General features: G+C 46.3%; 1 protein-coding gene across 1 annotated transcript; it reads left to right on the top strand.

Annotated features, from left to right (window-relative positions):
* Window positions 1-3,711: 3,711 nt before the first annotated feature.
* HAUS7 (HAUS augmin like complex subunit 7) lies at window positions 3,712-19,365 on the top strand. Its single transcript, XM_053301688.1, has 10 exons — window positions 3,712-3,822; window positions 4,813-4,928; window positions 6,502-6,569; window positions 9,931-9,992; window positions 11,087-11,202; window positions 15,349-15,507; window positions 16,019-16,115; window positions 16,832-17,059; window positions 18,343-18,454; window positions 19,089-19,365. Exons 1-10 carry the CDS (start codon window positions 3,784-3,786, stop codon window positions 19,142-19,144), a joined length of 1,053 nt encoding a protein of 350 aa, XP_053157663.1. The 5' UTR covers window positions 3,712-3,783; the 3' UTR covers window positions 19,145-19,365.
* The last annotated feature ends 1,078 nt before the right edge of the window (window positions 19,366-20,443 follow it).

Genomic DNA, 20,443 nt, shown 5'->3' with positions numbered 1-20,443 from the left:
CAGTCCTGAGCGGTAGCTGGAGGTCATGCACACAACTTCTCAATATGACTGATCAGCAATCCCCCTTGGTACAGCAATGCAGCAACTTACTCAATCTGTTGGTATCGACCCTGCTGGATGAGAACCAACCTGCTTTGGGGATGTGTTCCAATACAAGTGAAATGCCCTCTGTAGTGCTGGAAAATACTTTGCAAACGACCAGGGGCATAGCTAGGGGAGAGGGGGCCCCCCAGAATGAGGGAGATAATGAAGAAAATAGGGAGGGATGGAGCTGGAGGGCCCTCAGGAGCTGGGGGCCCGTGGTCGTGTTCTTTCGCTCAATTATAACTATGCCCCTGGCTCTGTCTGATGTAAGATATTTTCCTTAAGGGATGGGGCACTAGTTCAGTGACAGAGCATCTGCTTTGCATTCAGAATATCCCTGGTTTACTTCCTGGCATCACCAGGTAGGGCTGGGAGAAATTCCTCCCTGAAACTTTGGAGAGCCACAGCCAGCCAGTCAGTGAAGATAGACAATACTGAGCTAGATGGACCAATGGTCTGACTCAGAATAAGGCAGCTTCCTATGTTCCTAGACCACTATGTTTTCAGAACTATCGCATGGTGTAAACCAGGAAGGCTAGGTCACTGGGATATTTCTGAAAGTAAAGGTCACATGCTTCAGTCTCCATGGCCTACACTAGGGTTCCCCAACCTTAGTTCTAGAAATGTTGTTGGACTAGATCTCCCACCATCCCCAGCTACAATGGCATTTGTGGCTTGGGATGATGGGAGTTGTAGTCCAACATTTCTAGAACCAAGGTTGGGAAACTCTGGTACAGGTCAGAATCCAGGTGGGGTGCTGTATGATAGAATGCTCCCCAGTTCCAAACACCTGCAGGAAAAGGGATCCATCTAGCCTTCTCCAAGTTATTTGATTTGGGAATTTGTGTCCCGTCTTTCCATTGCCAAAAAGCACTCAAGGTGATCAGCAATGACAATTAAAAACTGATTTAAAAAATAAACAAAACAGCGACACTTCGCCTCTACATACCCAGAATTTGATATGCTGATCCAAAAGCATTTTATTAGACTTCCTGTGACTATGAAACTCCCGGCTGAAGTTGGTTTCTGTTTTTGTTTAATCTCTTTGTGACATCAGAGTTTTTTATTGCTAAAAAAAAAATTCATGCTATTAAAAACTGATGACTGGAAGTATGGAACCCATTATGGTTGGGTTACTCCTTGAGATTTAGAAATGGGGAAGCTGAGCATTTTTGGTTTCTGGAGGAAATATGTGCTGTTTCCATCTTCCTAGGAAAATGATCATAGGACTTGCTAATGAGTTCTGGGGAAAGTGTTTAGAAAACCAAATGGTCATCTAAAGGATAACATGGAGGGCCTGATCCTTGCTGAGAGGGCTGCAAGAGGTTCAGATGCCTCTGTGGGCATACCCACTATCCGCAGACTCACCATCCACAGTTTCGTGTATCCACAGTTGAGTAATGGACACCCAGCCTTGGCATACATGGAGAAAAAAGGGCCAAAAAGGGGTTAATCCCACATCGCTGTGGGTTTGGGGTAGCTGGAAATGACCTCGGAGGTCAGTTCCTACCACCATATTGTGGAGGAGAGCCATTTTATGGCTCATTTGTTTAAAAGAAACAAAAAAACCCACCACATGACTTTTTTTGCCAAATTTCAGGGACTTTTGGGGGGCATTCTTGGACTCCTGAAGGCCTGCAGAGCAGGGTATGGCACTATTTGGGCCATTTTCACATTTTTGGTATGCTTCTGGGGTTTTTTTTTTAATTAAAGTCTAGGAGTCTAACCCCCATAATCCCAGACTCAGTACCTCATTATCCACAGTTTCATTACCTCTGGTAATCTACGGGAACAGAACCACTGCGGATAATGAGGTCCTCCTATATTTTTTAAAATTTACATTTATATCCTGCTCTCCCTGCAAGGAACCCAAGTTATGGTTATGTTTATATTCACAACAATCCTGTGAGGTAGGTTAGATGAGAGATAAGTGAATGGCCCAGAGTCACCCCGTGAGTTTCATAGCTAAATGGGGCTTTGAAGGCAGGTCTTCTGCGGTCCTAGTCTAACACATTACATCACTGAGGCCTGGGAGTTTCAAGCCTCCATACCCCCTCCTAAGCAAAAATATTTTCTGTTCTTAATTTGGGAGATTTGGATTATTTTCCCTTGGATGTCTGAGTAACGCATCCAGTCTCCACAGATTAACTGTAAATGGAATGAGCCAACCTCAATCATAAAAAAATATGATAGAATTTTAGAAGAACTGAGCTTCTAAAAGTAAGAAAATAATCACTTGTTTGCCATATAATCTATAACAGCTGATATCCAGAAGAACAAAGTGTGGGTGCCTCAGGAGACATACCGGTACTGCTGCCCAAGTTCCCAACTAAAGCAGCAATGGTGCCCGCATGGGGTGGGGTGGGGGGAAAAATTCTACCTCCCCTTTCCCTGGAAGTGGTCTGTGAGACCCCAAAATGTGTCCCTGTTTGGGGTCACGCTCTTGCCTCTTCTCTCTGGACTGGCAACCACCTTGCTTGGATCTCAGCATCTAACAAACGGAAGCAGGCTTAGCTGAGGTGTGACAGCTGGCTTTTTCCTTGCAGGGAGGTTTTACATGGGGGAGCATCGGGGGGGGGGAGGCAGCCTCTACCTACAGCCTAATAGCAGAGTGGTTAGAGTGGTTAGAGAGCCAGCATAGCATAGTGGTTAGAGTGCTGGATTAGGACCAGGAAGACCCAAGTTCGAATCCCCATTCAGCCATGAAATTCACTGGGTGACTCTGGGCCAGTCATGTACTGTGTTTCTCAGCCTAACCTACCTCACAGGGTTGTTATGAGAATAAAAATAACCATGTACACCACTCTGTGCTCCTCAGAGGAAAAGCGGGACATAAGTTAAATCAATCAATCATAATCTCCATTCACTCGACCACTTCATTATCCCTGCTAACTTGGCAAAGAGGCACCTTTTAATTGGTGATTCTCTTTATTTAGCAGGGGGAGAGCAACTGGCCCTCTCCACCCCCAGCACAGTACCTCCAGTGACTGTTGCTGGTGTCTATCTTACATGTCTTTTTAGATTGTGAGCCCTTCGGGGACAGGGAGACATCTTATTTATTTATTATTTCTCTGTGTAAACCACCCTGAGCCATTTTTGGAAGGGTGGTATAGAAATAGAATTATTATTATTATTATTATTATTATTATTATTATTATTATTATTATTATTATTATTCTGTTGCATGTGCAGACCAGACTTGAGGACCAGACAGTAGATAGAACACAACTTGTTGGTCTGGTATGATTCTCACTTAGGTTCAAAAGGGACTGGGTTCAAATCCCAAACAAGCCCTGCCCAATGAGAAGGTGCTGTAGCTTAGTAGTACGGTACATGCTTTGAATGGCGAAGATCCTGGATTCAATCCAAGGTGTCTCCAGGTACGACTAGGAAAGATCCCCACCAGACACCTGAAGAGCTGCTGCCAGTCAGTGTGGACAATACTGAGATAGCCTGACTCAGTAAAGGCAGTAAAGAAATTACAACACTTACCATTTAGGTTGTACTGTTCTGTCATTGCTTTGGCTGCCAAGAGGTTTCCGGGCAAAATACAAACCTCTTGGCAGCCAAAGCAATGACAGAACAGGATCTCAGCTTACTATCGCTGCCCTTAGCAGTTTCCTAGCAGTTCCGAGGCTCCCGGGACGTCAGTGGCCAATAAGAGTGGAGCAGGGGCGGGGCTTGTGCCGAGGCGGGAAGATGGCGGCGGTTGCTGGCGCAGTCTATGATCGCTTGAAGGTATGAATTGCTCTTTGCACGGCGGTGCCCGCGCCGAGCCTTACACCAATGGAGCCAGGGGTGGGGTGGGTCTGCCCTCGCAGTGGCTGGCTGCGAAGTGGGGTTTGCCTAAGGCAGCCCGACAGCCCAGTGGAGGAATCGGGGCGGGCGTTCGGTATGTGGAAGGCGCTGAGTTTTTGGTTCTTGGTTTTTGGATTTTTTACAGCGTCGGTAGGACGCAAAATAATACAGATTCGCGGAAGATAGATAGGATAGCTAAATGGAGCCTCTTTGTTCAGAGGGAGTGTAGCTGAACGCCAGGAGCTGGGGAGGAAGAGCAGGGGAGGGTTGCTGCTGTCGTGCTCCGCTGGAGAAAGTCTTGGAAACATTTGATGCGCTGCGAACTTCCAACTTGGGGTCCTCAGATGTTGGACTGCAAGTCCCATCATCCCTAGCTGTAGTCCAACAACATCTGGCAACTCCAAAATTGGGAGCCAATCCTAGTCTAACACTCTGACCACTGCATCCCATTGACTCTTGGCTCTACACCACACATGACATCAGTTTTCCCAAAGAAGTGTGATAAGCTGTTGGAAAGGATTCCAGGCTCTTTCTAGCACCTTTCAGCATAACGTTTACACTTCTTAAACTTAACTTGTTATTTAGCTACCTCTGGAAATATACAGAGTCTGTCCCCACTGTTTAATCTCCCCTGCTCTGTTCCATGTAAAAATTCTTGCTTCCTGTACAGGGTTGTTTTAAATATTACTGCAGTGATATGTTTAAATGCTTTGAAATTTTGTGATGCTCCATATATTGTTAGGAATTGAAAATAATTGTCCTCTCCTGGGTAGGTATATAGGGGTGAGGGGTGGGAGGGCAGGCATCTTGTGGAAATTGGTGGGGGGAGAGAACATAAAGTAGTGCTATTGTAGGACTGAAGGGGGGACTGCAAGTGACGCATTGAGTGAATTAAGATGCCACCCACTTCCGTTTCTAACTGTCCTGCAGGAACTGGGCTGCCCTGCATTGGAAGGTGTCTATCTGTCAGAAGCTAAAGATATATTGCAGTTGCTATGTACCCCCTCTCCCCATCGTCTGGATATCCTGGAATGGATTTTCATCAGGTAATAGTCCTTCATTTCCTGGAGTTTCCCCCCCTCTTCCTAACTGCACTTCCTAAATAGATACAGTTCATTTGCCTAAACAGTCCTTGGGATGGGGCATGCTCAGAGCACCTCCTTTGCATACAGAAGGTTCCAGGTCAGTCCCTGGTATCTCCGGATAATAGGGCTGGGCGAGCTATTATTTCTGCCAGTCAGTGTATGCAGTATATGGACCATTGGTCCAGCTCAGTATATGCCAGTTTTCATATTTTCCATATGTGTCTGCTGCCCCTATTGGGAATCTTTAGCTTGACCTCATTGCTGCTTTATTATTTGTTTACACTTCAAAATTAGTATTTTTTCCTTCATAAATGTGTTGTCATAGCCTGTTACATTCAATCCTTAAGGTTTGGGGCATGTTATGTAATGTTTGCATCTTGTACATCCTTTCTGTGGGTTAAGCTGCTGCTGTTCCCAGTCCATGTTGACTCAAATTCAGACATGCCCTGCCTCTTCCAAGGAGGCTACCAAGAATTGCTTTCCTCTGGCTGAGTTTCCCGTAGCAGCTGTGACAACTGAAAACTCTTTTCCTTCATTTGTTTGTCCATGCCAGCATCTGCCGGGGAGTGCATCGCCCTGATCTGGAGGTTTGCCGCATGGTTGGGTCAAACCACGTGGGAAGCAGATTGCAAATATAAGAGCGGGCAAGAGCATTGACCATGTCCTCTGCGTGGGGAGAGACAGTTTGTCTAAATTGGCCCTTGCTGGTGGAAACTAGCTGCAAAATGATCAAGCGCACTCAGGATTTTAAACATGTGCTGTGTCCTAAGGTTCCCATCCCTGGGTCCCCAGATGATGGAATACATTTCCCATCATCCCCAGCCACAAGGACAGTGTGATGGGGGTGACGGGAGTTGTAGTCCCACAGCATGTGGGAACTTCCGAGTAGGAGGAAATACAGAGGGACACAGGTTAGGTCAACTAGGAATTGATAACATAATGTTGGGATTGTATCAGTCATTGCCAACAATCACCCCTTGAATCCTTCTGCTTCCCCACTTCTTTGCCTCAGACATGCCATGCTGGGTGGAGCAGGGTGTGTAGTAGTCCAGCTGCCTGAGGAAATCATATCTGAGCTATCTGGGAATTTTGCAGCTAGGGTGGCTGCCCTTGTTCTTTTGCTGGTGAGATTGTGCCTCTTCTCATTTCCTGTCTTTCCTTGGCTATTACTGTCTGCCTGTGGGCAGGTCCTGACTTATTTACTTACAGTACTTGGTTTGAAATAGAAAATAGTAGCAATAATTTTTCTTGTGGGGATTTGGCCTGATGGACCTTTCTGTGTAGTGTGGTGTAATTCTTGCTTTCCCAACCCAGTTAAGTTTTTAGTTTGCTGTGTTTTTCATCCCCCAGTAACTAGAGTTCTCATTTGCTGTGGGGGGTCAGCAGGTAGAGTTTGTTCCTTCATTCTCTCTCTCATTCATTCTTAGTACCAGCTCCAACTGTATTGCTGAAGCCAGATTTCAAGCAGTATATGCCTGTTCTGCAGCTCTTATAAGGGGACTGCAAGACTGATTTCCACTTCTCTCCTTGGCAGTGTGTATCCTCCCTTCCGAGAACAGATCTCATCTCTCAAGGAATCTCAGACAGATCTGAAAATTAAAGGTATTCATTGTGCTCGGGTTGAAAAGATAAATGTCATCAGTATGAATTGCTGGGAAACTAGTGAAATGCATATTGAAAGCATGCATGTAGTAGACAGAAGGTCTTTGCATTACAGGGAACCATGGGGAGGGTGTGTGTGTGTGCTGCAATGTGTCTTTATGTTCTGTAGATAGAAACAAATAGTACTACTTCCCTTTTATAATATATTTATCAGAGGAGACCACAGTGACCAGTGTTAGTGATGGTAGGCAGGTGTGGCCGCAACCATAATGCTTGGCATTCTCTTGCATAAATTAATGGTCATTAGTCATTCCTATTGAAAAATGAAGAAAACATTGGGATGGTTGCTAAGTTTGCCCTGTTGGCCTCAGATAGGTAGGAGCAGATTTTGTCCCCTCTCTATTATTATTATTATTATTATTATTATTATTATTATTTTATTTTTACATTTATATCCCGCTCTTCCTCCAAGGAGCCCAGAGCGGTGTACTAGATACTTGAGTTTCTCTTTCACAACAACCGTGTGAAGTAGGTTAGGCTTAGAGAGAAGTGACTGGCCCAGAGTCACCTAGCTAGTTTCATGGCTGAATGGGGATTTGAACTCTGGTCTCCCCGGTCCTAGTCCAGCACTCTAACCACTACACCACTCTGGCTCTGGTATCCTAGGTTGTTTAATTGTAGAACCAAGCCAGAAGGCTGCTGTGCTGAGGTTGAATAGAGCCAGTTGTTCTCTTTGCTAAGTACAGTATAGAAATAATTGCCACTTTGAAAGGTACCTCTTTGCCCAGTTAGCAAGGGTAAACAGTTACATGGGGGCAAGCCCCATTCAATTCAGTGGAACCTGGTTCCAAGTAAACACTCATCAGATTGAAGACTCTCCATTGCAAGCTGTCCATCTCTGGCTCCCTTCTCCCAAGCTGATGCATCTCTTAAAACAAGAAGAGATTGTATTCTGGCCTGGAATTCTCAACCTCTTTAAAAACTGGGGCCTGTTTTAGCAGTTATTCTACTAGTAACTATCTATGCTATACATGGGGACAGCAACTTCCATCCTACTCTGTTACGGATCAGCTCTCAGGAGGGCCCATGGGCCATGGTTCAGTGCTAGAGCACATTCCAACCATGAGGGCTGGTGGATCCCAAGACTCGGGGTGGGCAGATGATGGGCAGAGACAGGAATAATGAGAGGCAGAGTGTCTCTCTCTCCCCCCAACCCTTGCCATGTCTCCATCTCTGTCTCTTGCCAGGCCTTGCCATGCTCCCTTCTCTCACACACTCAGACACTAAGCCCCCCCCCCACCCGAGCCTCACATCTCTCTTTCACCAACCCTTGCCACACTTCCTTATTTCTCTCTCTTATCAAGCCCCCCTCACAATGTTCCCTCTAACAGGGATTCCCAGATATTGACTACAACTCCCAGAATCCCAAGCCTCATTGGCTTTCCCTTGGGGATTATGGGAGTTGCAGTCAGCAACATCTGGGGATCCCCGTTAGAGGGAACACTGCCTCCTCACCAAGCTTCTCTTCGCTTCGCTTCTCTCTCACCAAGCCCCCATCTCTATCCATTACACCCTCACACACACCCCAAGCCTCTTTTCTCACACTCACCAAGCCTTGCCATCCAACCTGCCACTTTCTCTCTCTCCTCCTTCTCTTCCTGCCTCCCAACAAATGCAGGTAGATCAGACTTACAACAGCCGGTGAACTCCCCCAAGCAGAGAGTTTCCTCCAACCTCTCTTCCTCCTAACTTCCAGTTTTGCTCTTGCTGGCTGGAATAGCCTGCTCTGGAATAGCCTCTCTAGTCTGGTTGCTAGAGAGTGCCAGCCTATCCCCACCCCCACAAAGGCAGTGTAAATGGGTGAGAAATATAGTTCCTTTTGGCTTCAGGGGCTGTGTTTTGAGGCCGATTTGTATTTCCTTGAGTGGACAACTCAACCACTAGGGATCAGAAGCTGAAGCAGCTTGATTAGCAGCTGCTCCAGCTAGGAAGTCAGAAGCCCGGGGAGGAGGGGCTGGAGGAAGCCCCCTGCTTGAGAGTTTTCTCTGGCTGCTGTCAGTCTGATGTTCTGCTGGATCCTGTGTGGGGGTTTTTTTGTTTGGGGAGTGGGGGAGGCATAGCCCCCACTGCTCTTTCTGGTCAGCCACCCTTGCATTCCAGGTAACAGCTAGCAGCTTTTTGTTGTCTGTCCAGAAATTTTATTTGGATCCCCCCACCCCACCCCCTCGCCAATGTCTCACTGTTTGTAAATGGCCTTGGCATCTTGATAGCAGAAACTTGGTATATAAATGCCTTGCAAACACAAGGTTCGTGAGCTGCCCTGTAAATAGGAGCTTGCACCTTACTGCTTGGAAAGAGATTTTAACAGGCTTTCCAGACCAGATAGAAGCCTGGGAATAGTATGTGTGCACTTGTGCATGTGATTATGGCTGGCTAAAACTGTTTGTAGTATTGCATCTCTGGTCTGGCCCCTGTGACCCTTAAAGACAATTTCCAGTCTTCTTGGGAAAGGGCCATGTACACTAAATTGTCGCTCCTGGGCTTTACAGACACACACCCCACTTGCTATGGGGTGTGACCAGGCGAAAACAGTAATCAAACAGAGGCTAATGAACACCAAGCGCCAGGCTGACCTCGGCAGGGTTCCATCCTTCCTGTTCTCGGAAAGGCTCAGATACTCTGCCTCCCCCACTGCATGCCTGTCACTGCTAGAAATCCCAAGCCATAGAAGGGCTTATACCCTCGCCTGTTGTCATGCCCTTCCCTCCGCTGGAAGAGGTAGAAACCACAGAACGTGTACTCCTCTTTTGTCCCTTTTATAGTGACATTCAGGCCAAGCTTATATTTCTGCTACTTCACAAGTACCCTGGCCGCCCAAACCATCTCTATCTATACCCAGTTGTTGCTTTCAGACAAAGACCTGGACTTCACGAATAACACTGCCAAGTTCTGCGTGACAGCAAGTAGAACCCGTTGGGTTGTGACGGCCATGCTATGACCTTTTATCACCTCTGTATAGTTTTAAACTACTGACTATTTTATCCTCTTCAGTGTTCTTATTTAGCCTTATTTTATATACCCTGTTTTAGCCACCACGTTTTGCATTTTATATATTTCACACTTTATATGTTCATAATTTTAATACAGCTGTTAAATAATCTCATAGCTACCCTCTTTTCAAAGGATAGCAACTTTATAGTATGATAATATCTTTACACTATTAGAGTAGTAATCTTATAGTAGTATGGTTTTATGGTTCCATAATTTGTTTTATTATTTTGAATCATGCTCTACTGTTCTGTCTTATTCTGGTCTTCGACTGTAATAAAGATGATTGACTGCATCTCTGGTGTCTTGGCAGAAATGACAAAGTTGGGGTATGAGCTGATGCTTTGTGAAGCCGATGACCTGGATCTCATCCAGGTAGGCCCCTGGGGAATCTGTGGAAAGAGACTTAGCCGCCTCCCTTGGCCACTCATCCTAATGCCTGAACGGTTCACTGGAGACTCCCAACCCCTCTGCCTGGCCACCTTTAATCTAAAGCTGCTGCCTTGTAATTTTCAATCCACTGCTGTGGCTTGACTTACTTATAATGAATATGGTGCTGGTTGATGACTGTAATAAAGTATGGAATGGAATTAACAGCTGTGTTCTCTATGATGGAGTTCACAATTACCGGGTTGAAATATGATTAAGGAGTAACATACCCACTTTGTTCAGGCTTTCCTTTCTAGAACTTCTAAATACTATCTTAACTTTTCATCCTCAGTATGCAGAGGCAGGGTACTTCTGAACACCTGTTGCTGGGGCAAACAGTGGGGGAAAGGCTACTCCTCTGCATGTGGGCTTCCTGGAGGCATCTGGCTGGCCACTACTGAAACAGGATGCTCGACTAACCTTGATCCAACCTAGCAGGGCTTGCTTTATGGCAGGGCTTCTCAAACTTGTGTTCTCAGGTGTTGTTGGACTGCAGTTCCCATCATCTCCAACCACAATGGCCTCTAGCCATTGTGGCTGAGTATGACGGGAGTTGTAGTCCAACATAAGCTGGGAACCTCTTCCTTGTAGGGTGGGTTCACACAGTCCACTAAGTCCTGTTCCTGGGAACTTCTGGGCTCAAGGTAGTACATGACCCCAGTATGCGTGTCACCCAAATCGACCCACCTCTAGTTCCCAAGCCTTCTGCCTGACATTCTCTGCCCAGCTTCAGATGTCGGGCAGAAAGCTCAGGGACCAGAGATGGGTGGATTCAGACAACCACCAGAGAACCAGACTTGCGGTGGATCTTGAGAACCCACCCATAGTGTCCATGCTGTATGCAAATACTATAAGTAAAGTGTTACTGTTGCCATACAGATCCTATCGTGGTAACGAATGCATTGTTTCAACCCCTGAAACTGCTTTCTTTTTTGTGCTACATAATTGTAGATCAAGGAGAGAGAGTCTTTCTCTTAAATATCCCCTTCTATGTATAGCTGGTCGGAGAGCTTATGTGTGTGTGTGTGGTATGTCTACAGGGAAAGGCTTGTGCCCAGAAGCAGCTCAACTTCCTGGGGCAACTACTGGCTGTGATTCTGCCTCAGGGTAACATCACAATGTCTGACTCGTTGTCAGACTTCAACACTTTTTCCAGGTAAGGAGTTTATTCAAGCACAAAGAGCGTTAGCATCTCTCCTGCCAAACTGCAGAGCCTTGCAACCATCATGCTAGAATTCTGTGTTTGTTCATTCAGATTATAAAACTTAGATTAAATTAGCACATTATATTTGTGTCCTGGGGAAATTGCTGTATTTAAGAACATAAGAACAGCCCTGCTGGATCAGGCTCAAGGCCCGTCTAGTCGAGCTTCCTGTTTCTTACAGTGGCCCACCAGATGCCTCTAGGAAGCCCACAGGCAAGAGCTGAGGGCAGTGGAGGCTCTTCACTTAGGGCAGGGTGGGCAACTCCCACCCCCACAAAAGGCCAAAATGTCCAAAGAAACTAATAAAAATGGTCCAAAAACAATAATGGTCAGCCATTCTGTCCTCTGCCACCATTTTAGGTCTGACTGACTCAGTCACTGCAGCCCTGCACTTCCCTGCCTGTAGCTTGCAAGACTGCAGTGTTGACATATAGTGGGCGCTGGTAGTAAAATTCCTTAAACACTTATAAGAGCCCACGAAACAGTTTTACATAACAGTGTTCATAAGGCAGGAGCCAATCCCATGGCTTGCCTTTGTTGTCAAAAGATGGGCTGAATTCAAATAGCCCTATCAGGAAGACATCTTACTGACTGACAGCTCCCTCTGCCTCTGACTAGCAATCAGTGTGGCCGGAGGCAGTCCTTCTTCTAGTCTTCTGAAGGAAGAGAGCGGCAATCACCATTTTGTTCACTCTTGGACAGTGTGCTGTGTGAGTTGCCTTGTAGAGAGAAGAGAGACCATTTATTTTGTTTGTTTAGCCTCAGATTATGTAAATTAAATTTATGTAATTGTCAGATTATGTAAATTATGTAATTGCTAGCAGCAATTACTAGCAATGTGCATTTGGGCACCTTTAAGGAACTAACCAACACAAAACAAAACATGTAGGTAGCCCCCTGCACCTCTCCTCAGGACTGTACCTGAAGCGATCACTTTGCCCTACCGTATGAAAGGGCCACCCCTGCTAAATGCATGCTTTATTTGCACTTTTATTATCATGAACTTGCAATAATTACTGATTTCCTGCCAGGTCTGTCATGATCATTTCACAAATTGGGAATCTAATCTTCCCATAGTTGCAGTCTGCAGATATTTCCTGTCATCATTTGGACAGTTTTATTTATAAAACAGGAGGGGTAGCTTAGAAGCTTTTTACACCCACCTCCCTATGCACTCTGGGGCCCTGCCAAGCCTCATTATTATTATTATACATTTTCCACTCTTCCTCCAAGGAGTCCAGAGCAGTGTACTACATACTTAGGTTTCTCCTCACAACAACCCTGTGAAGTAGGTTAGGCTGAAAGAGAAGTGACTGGCCCAGAGTCACCCAGCTAGTATCATGGCTGAATGGGGATTTGAACTTGGGTCTCCCCGGTCCTAGTCCAGCACTCTAACCACTATAACACGCTGGCTCTCACATCCCCCACCCTCCTCTGCATTCACGCATTTCTTCATGCAGGACAGTGGAATAGGCATGGCCCCTCCCGCCCCTGGAAAGAGCAAGCTGCCAATATGAGAAATAATTATAAGCCCCTCATGCTAGTAATATGTGGAAATAACAACTTGACTTAATTTGTGGAGGGTTTTGGTGGTTTTTTTGTTTGTTTTTAGCATTTTTAAATACACCAAAGCTGCAGAGCCAGACAGATGGTTTTCTAGGCATTCAGGGTTACAAGTAAAAAGAGAGAGGGAAATGATCGATAAATATTTTAAAACTCTCTGCTAGGCATTTCTGAAATAGTAAGAAGTGGCAGGTGGGCCAGGCTTCCAGAGAGGCGTATGCATAGGCCTCGCTGAAGCCTGAAGCTCTCCAAGGCAGGCCTTGGAGATCAGCAGGAGCAGACAGTCAAGAAAGGGTTAACTTTCCTCCCAGCCCGATTGGTTCTCCTGGAGTCTTGTGCTCCTCCCCCGCTTGGAATTTGTATGGAACTGCAGAGCCCAGCTAGCTGGCTATTGGACTGAAGGTCTCCCCACAACCGAGAAGGGAAGTAAAACATTTGCTGTTTGAAAGTAAATCCTTTGCTGTTTCGTGTGTGTGTGTGTGTGTGTGTGATTTGTTCCCCTTGGTCAAGCTACCATGTTGCTCGCTCCCCCCGCCCCGAAACGTGTGTGTGTGCACATGGGAGAGCAGTCCCATCCTCTGTGTGTGTGTGTGTGTGTGTGTGTGTGAGAGAGAGAGAATTCTTAACCTTTAAAAAACACCCAACAAAACATTTTCAAAGTATGCCAAAACATGTACTCATGGCATGTTTTTATAACTGTCTGAAAATGAGTGTCCTTGAGTACAGAGGCTTTTACAGGTATGTTCCTTGGAATGACAGAGCCACCTAATGGCGCAGTGGGGAAGTAACTTACCTAGGGAGCAAGAGGTTGCTGGTTAGAATCCCCACTGCTATGTTTCCCAGACTCCTATATCAGGCAGCAGTGATATAGGAAGATGCTGAACGGCATCATCTCACACTGTGTGGGAGGAGGCAATGGTAATCCCCTCCTGTATTCTATCAAAGAAAACCACAGGGCTCTATGGTCGTCAGGAGTCGACACCGACTCGATGGCATAACTTTACCTTTTACTTCCTATATGCCCACAGGAGTTAGTGTTGTTGTGTTTTTGTTTTTTTGCTCCACCCCTGCGCCACCCACTTTAGCTCTGCCCACCTGCCTGGTACCCACCCAGTCCGAGGAGTCACCAGCCACCACTGGCTGAGGGCATGCCCACTCTCTCCTGCTTTTCTCCTCCCCTGCAACTAGTATTGAGAGGCATCCTGCCTCTGAGGCTGGAGGTGCCCTATAGCCCTCAGACCTAGTAGCCATTGATAGACCTGGCCGCCATGAATTTGTCTAAGCCCCCTTTTAAAGCTTCCAAGCTAGTGGTCATCACTACATCCCATCGCAGAGAATTCCATAGATTAATTATATGCTGTTTGTACTTACTTTTTCTGGTCCTAAATTTCCTGGCCTTCAGCTTCATGGGACGACACCTGCTTCTAGTGTGAGAGAGGGAGAAAACATTCTCTGTCCACTCTCTCTACTCCATGTGTAATTTTATACACCTCTATCATGTCTTCCCATAGTGACCTCTTTTCCAGTCTAAAAAGCCCCAGATGCTGTAGCCTTGCCTCATAAGGAAGGTGCTCCAGGCCCCTGATATTCTTGGTTGCCCTTTTCTGCACTTTTTCCAGTTTGAAAAATTCACACTGATCCTGGATGATTGGAGGTCCATAATTCAGATGTGTGTGATTTTATCTGAATGTTGGCCCCTCAAACATCCAGGACCAATTATTCTATCTGAAATACAGTATTTTGCACAATATAGAAGCATAATGTAATCTATGCTTCAGAATACAATGGAGAAGAAAGATGGATTGAATACTTAGGCAGGGATGCAGATGGACAAAACATGAAGGACTATGGGAGAGGGTCTTGGACATAACTATTAAGTGGTAATAAACAATTTGGATACAGTTCCTCTTGATTCTTAAACACATAGTCGACACAGCTCACACCTTTGTGGACCTCTTTCTGCAACCATGAGGACTGGAAATGTACTTTCTGGTGGCTGGTTTTTAAAAAGCCAATCAAAGCAAAACATGTCGGGGGTTTGCAAGCACCTTCACCCAAATAAAAGATAGACAGGTGGTCCTTGTTATTGGGGTTCCATTCTCACCTATAGGCACAAATAGTGAAACATCCCTATGGGAAACTAGGGTTCCTACACACATACAAAACTAAAAATCGGGACGGGAGGCAGGCATAAATAAGAGAAATAAAGTACTCTATCTTGCTCTCCAACAATGCCCCCTCAGTTCCTCAAATTTTAGCCAAAAATATGGAATTTTTAAGGCCACAAAATAGCTCCACACTGCCTCCAGACCAGAAATGACTCTGAAAGTCCTTTGGGGTGGCCCTGAAACAGCGGATAGGTGGAGTCTCTGGGCACGGGGTGACCAAGTGGTTCAGCTAGACTTGCCTTGTCTTTCTAGAGCTGGGGATGGAACCGCAGGATACCTGGAAAGCTGCCTAGGCTTGTTGAACTGTTGGATCTCGCTGCCTCTGCAAACTCCGCCTGTGGCTTCCTCAACTTCCTCTCTTTTCCAGCACCGAGGAATCTTTCCAAGAGATAACCAGGAAGAATGAAGAATTTGTCAAGCAAGTTTTCTCCAGCTCTGATCTTCAGGCTGTGCTGAACCCTGAGTGTTATCCTTGGAGTTCAGACATCAAGTCCATTCTGTTGGGTGAAGAAGCACTTGTGAAAAGGTGAGCTCCTTGGTTCTTGCCCCACCTACTTTCTGTGGAAAAGAAAAGGGCCCAAGGTAGTGACAGAGCATCTGCTTTGCACGCACAGCGTCTCGGGTACAGTTCCTGGCACCACTAAGTAAGGCTGGGGAAAAGATCCTGTCTGAAACCCTGGAGAAGTTAATGCAAGTCAGTGTAGACAATACTGAGCCAGATGGAACAATAGTCTGACTAAATATAAGGCAACTTCCTATGAGACACTCAAGTTAAAGGAAGGGACCTTGGTGGCTTCCTTGTCCAACCACCTGTTCAGCGCAGCAACTCCATAGACTGAATTCTTTCTAGAACTAGAGTGAAGCAAGAGCTGTCCAATAAGGGTCTCAGTCCAATCAGAAACAGAGAGGGGGAAGCTTGGCTCATGAGAGATGGAGCTGGGGCTGGATCTCCAGATTTCCTGACTCCTCCATCTACTCCTTCCGAAGTCTGGTGCAATCCGTCCTAACTCTCAGCCTCCCTCTCCATGCCTACCAAGGACCTTTCCATCAAGGACGTCCCAAGAGAAAACTCTGCTGGAGCTATCGCAGAAGCTGAAGGAGCTGGAAGCAGCCCTGCAAGATCTAAAAGCAGAGGTGAGCTGTCTGCAGACCAGTGTGTCAGGTGTAAGTGGGTGCTTTGCAATGTGTGGAGGAGGATGCAGGTCTAGAACAGGTTACTGTGCCCCAGCTCCTCCATTTGTCTGAGTCAACCTGGAGTCCTTGGTGCTGGCTCTGATCCCTCTAGCATAGAATTTCCTCGGCACGTGAGATGAGAAACCTCAAAGTGAACTCTGGGCCAGGAGGCCGAGTACCCTGAGTAATAATGGGGAGATGGGTCTCCAGGTTGGGGGAGGGAGGTCTTAATAGTGACAGCGTATTACCTGGTATTGGGGGAGAGCATAGTCATAACAAAGCTTTGAGTGTCTTATATACCATATGATTGTTATTTGTGTGTGTGTGCTGGAAGCTGGTGGAGCCAGGGCTGGGTACCCCTGTCTCCATGCACAGTTGCCCTCGATGATCTGCATGCCCCTGGTGGCGCAGTGGTAGAACTGCCGCCCTGTAACCAGGAGGTTACAAGTTCGATCCTGACCAGGGGCTCAAGGTTGACTCAACCTTCCATCCTTCCGAGGTCGGTAAAATGAGTACCCAGAATGTTGGGGGCAATATGCTTAATCATTGTAAACTGCTTAGAGAGCTCCGGCTATAGAGCGGTATATAAATGTAAGTGCTATTGCTATTGCTAGTAAGTGCTATACCCTGAGGGTATAGCAGCTTCCCTTGACGTATCAAAACTCTGTGCCTTCCAGTGCTCATTCCTGCAGGGGGACCAAACGGGTGCAGATGCACTTCCTGACAGCGCTACAGCTCTGCAGACGCTCAAGCTGGTTGTCTCCGACTTCAACCAGCTGCTTACAGCCTTTGAGCAGGTGTATGAGAATGAGCTGCAGAAGTATTGTGGGCGCCCGGCTCCTACACTGAGCCCTTGTGGGACCCTCTTTCAAACAGTGCATCACAGCTTGATGCTCTGTATGCAGGTAAGACCAGGGGTGGCCGGAGTGGGAATTGTGGTGAGGAAGACGTTCAAGGGAGTCCTAGGTGGTTGCTGATGGCATAATACAGTGAATTGGGCACGCCCCTTCCTTTGCAGATGGCTCCTGCTAGCTCCATGTTTGAGGAAGGGGAAGCTGAATTTTGATGAGTGAGGCAGTAGGGGTAAGAAATTAGCAGGCCACAGGTAGCTTCCTAATGGCTGATCAACTAGCTCCCCAAGAAGGATTCCCTATCACAGGGATTCCCAGATTTAAAGGCCATTGCAGCTGGAGATTAAGGGAGTTGCAGTCAATGACACTGGAAAATCCCTCTTAAAAGGGACACTTTCCCTAAGGCCTCCACCCCTTTCCTAGGCCATGTTTGCATGGAGTAATGAATTTGGTTATGGGCTATACACAACTGAAAACTCCTCCATACCAACCAAGTTCACTGCATATAGAAAACTAGCATGTCAGGAACACGCGGGACTGACATGCTAGTTCTTTAAGTGCAGTGAGCTCAGTCCTAGGAGTCTCCATCTGCATTCTGATGTGGTACAGCCCAGATTCAGGTTTACCATCTTAATCTTGGATGGATGGATGGATAATAAATGTGCAGTAGAAGAGACCCTCAAACTGGGTATGTTAACCATATCTATAAGAACTTGGGTTTGGTTTCTACTAACTAGCTCATGGTCTTCAAGGCTAATTTGTTTGATTGTGGCAGTCTTATGGGACTTTAAATATTAAAATGGAAGTTGTGGCCTAGGTTTCGTGAATTGGTGTCCATTTCATCGGATACATGGAATATTATCCTCAGTTGGTGGAGAGCCCTATATGCAATATGGTTACAAAATCTGCAGATCTAAAACAGAAGAGTTGAGCTCTGCAGACCTAGTGTTTCCTTTTGCATTTTATGGTCTTCTAGTCCCACTATTTACCTCCCCCTCCCCCACATGTGTCATGTATGTGTCTTTCTGCCAACTGAGGAATCCTCTGAATCATGTAAGCTTCTGCTACAATAAACTTCTTGGCCTTTAAGGTGCCTCAAGATTGCTGTTTCTTCTGCAACACATTAGCACTACTAACACTCTGGCATATTTGTTTAAAATTATGAGGTGGCCCTTCTTGGAACAATTTTTTTCCCCATCTTTCCCACCCTTTCTTTGCCCTGATTGCCAGAGCCTAAAGCCTTGTCTGGGGTACAAAATATTGGGCTGATGCACTCTGGATCAAGGGCCTGATTTGATTGGTCATTGTCTTGAATTCCATGTGTCTCAACTAATCAGGAGCTGCAGGGTCTGGCCCAGGTTACAGAAAGCTCTGAGTGCCTCATGAAGATGGTGAAATGGAGGCATGGAGAGAAGGTGGCTTGGAATGGCCATGCTAAAACCACACTGCGTAAGTACCACACGTAAGGGTGTCTTGTTTTGGTGTTCTGCTGCTTTGTGGGTGTCCCTCTTGCACCACCTGAAGCAGGGTCTTGTATCTAGTATTCCGCTCCCTTGAAGCTGGAATGACTGCCAGTCTCCTTCTATCAGCTCTAATTGCTGAACTCGTCCACCTAGTCCAAGGCTGCAGAACCTCAGTCCTCCAGCTGTTGTTGGACTACAGTTCCCATCATCCCTGATTGTTGCACACTGGGGATAATGGAAGTTGTAGCCCAACAACAGCTGGAGGGCTGAAGTTGTGCAACCCTAACCTAGACAGAAGAAAAAGTCAGAGTGTTTGGAAGTGGTGTGGGACTCTTGCTGCTTCTGACCTGGCTTAACCTTGTAGAAGATCCTGGTCTTTCAGGGGATGAGAACTGGGTAAATATGTCATGGGGATCTACCTTCAGAGCCAGGAAGTGAAAGAGGATGCAATTGTGGGACAAACCTGGTGCTAGCCTCGGTGATAGGAGTTGGAGCAGCCAGTTCCGGGTTTTCCTTGCTCCAGAAGGTGTGTCAAGGTTGCCTCTATTTGTCTGGCTCCAGTACACCTTTTATCCCTTTAGCTGCTGTTGCCATAACTAGCTGCTGTTTTCTCTTTTCAGCTTTGAAACTTGAGGAGCTGCGACAGAAATACGAGGCCATCCATACTTCGCTTTAGGGACTGCCAGCGATCCTGAGCTCTAGTGGACTGCAGTGGTTGGTTATTTGGGGGAAAGTGGAGGGGAAGACTCCATGATCTTGATAAGGAAGGGATCAGTATTGAGAAAACCAGTTAATCCAGATGAAAGCCTAGAACACCTCACCTAGTGTGTGGGACTTTTTTCCCCTAGTTGTGTTTTTTTATTAAGTGTTCAAGATAATAAAAGTGTTTTGTCAGCATTTCAGTTTCTAGTGGGGAAACTCCCTCTCCTAGGTCTTCTGGTTTTGTCTTGCCTGACATCTTGGTATAGTCATTACTCCCTGCAACGTTTAAGGGTCCAGGCTGAACTCTTCCTAGCTTAGCTCCAGTTCAGGAACTAAGCAACTCTGTGCAGGCACATCTAGCATCATCTCTTTCAGGAACAAGCTAATTATTTCCACTACAGGTGGCCCTCGTTATCCACAGTCCCAGCACCCGCATTTCCGTGTATCTGCAGTTGGGTCATAGGGACCCAGTTTCTTTATTCACAGAGTGAAAATAGGGTTATTTTCGCCTATCCACAGTTCTTAAGTGGCCAGAAATGACTTCTGATGTCATTTCCTGCTGCCATTTTGTAGTGCTGAGCTAATTTGTGGCTCTTTTCTGCAACCCCACCCCCCCGCGCACACAAAAAACCCCAACCCTCAAAAAAGACTTGGAGGACTTGGAAATTTTTGGGCCATTGCTGGAGAGAGCAAGGTACTGTGCTTATTTCTGCTCCACCCTCACCCCCTCTGCTTTTTCTTGTAATTTTCAGCACACTTCAGTGTGCTTAGAAACCTAACCCCCAGTCCCCATAGGGTTAAGGTCTCTTTATTCGCAGTCTTGTTATCCATGGAAATGGGAAGGAATGGAACCCCCACAAATAAAGAGGGCCTCCTGTACTGTCAGAGCCCTGCCATCTGCCTAAGAACAGCCTTTCTAGCTATTAGCTTGTGCCTGTGACCTAATTGGCTGGGACTGATTTAAATCTGGTTTTGCGTATCTTTAGCTGGGAGAGATTATTTTCCCCACCGCGCCTTCCCCTTGCCAGGGTCATTAGAACTTTCAACAGCAGCGTGTGGGAGTAGGGTGTACACTGGCATTGCTAGAACTTTGCATGTGTATCCAAGCACAGGAATAATTCATGGGAGGAGTCTTGCGAATGGAAAATGTAACATACAAATTGGCCCTCATGCACACTTTCTTTCCCTGCAATGACTTCAAAGCTGAACAAACAGAGCAGCTTCCCATCACAACTTTGATGTAATGTTGTTACATTTTGTCCAGATTCCTGAA

The sequence above is a fragment of the Hemicordylus capensis genome, chromosome 2 (genome assembly GCF_027244095.1).
Source record: "Hemicordylus capensis ecotype Gifberg chromosome 2, rHemCap1.1.pri, whole genome shotgun sequence".
NCBI classification, from domain to species: domain Eukaryota; kingdom Metazoa; phylum Chordata; class Lepidosauria; order Squamata; family Cordylidae; genus Hemicordylus; species Hemicordylus capensis.
This window is presented reverse-complemented; position numbering and strand designations above follow the sequence as displayed.

What these genes read in the sequence shown, in the direction of transcription:
- HAUS7 (XM_053301688.1), top strand. Translation starts at nt 3,784, where the DNA reads ATGGCGGCGGTTGCTGGCGCAGTCTATGATCGCTTGAAG. An exon ending in CTGGAATGGATTTTCATCAG is followed by an intron (nt 4,929 to 6,501) that starts GTAATAGTCCTT and finishes TCTCCTTGGCAG; the next exon opens with TGTGTATCCTCCCTTCCGAG. An exon ending in TGCAAGATCTAAAAGCAGAG is followed by an intron (nt 16,116 to 16,831) that starts GTGAGCTGTCTG and finishes TGTGCCTTCCAG; the next exon opens with TGCTCATTCCTGCAGGGGGA.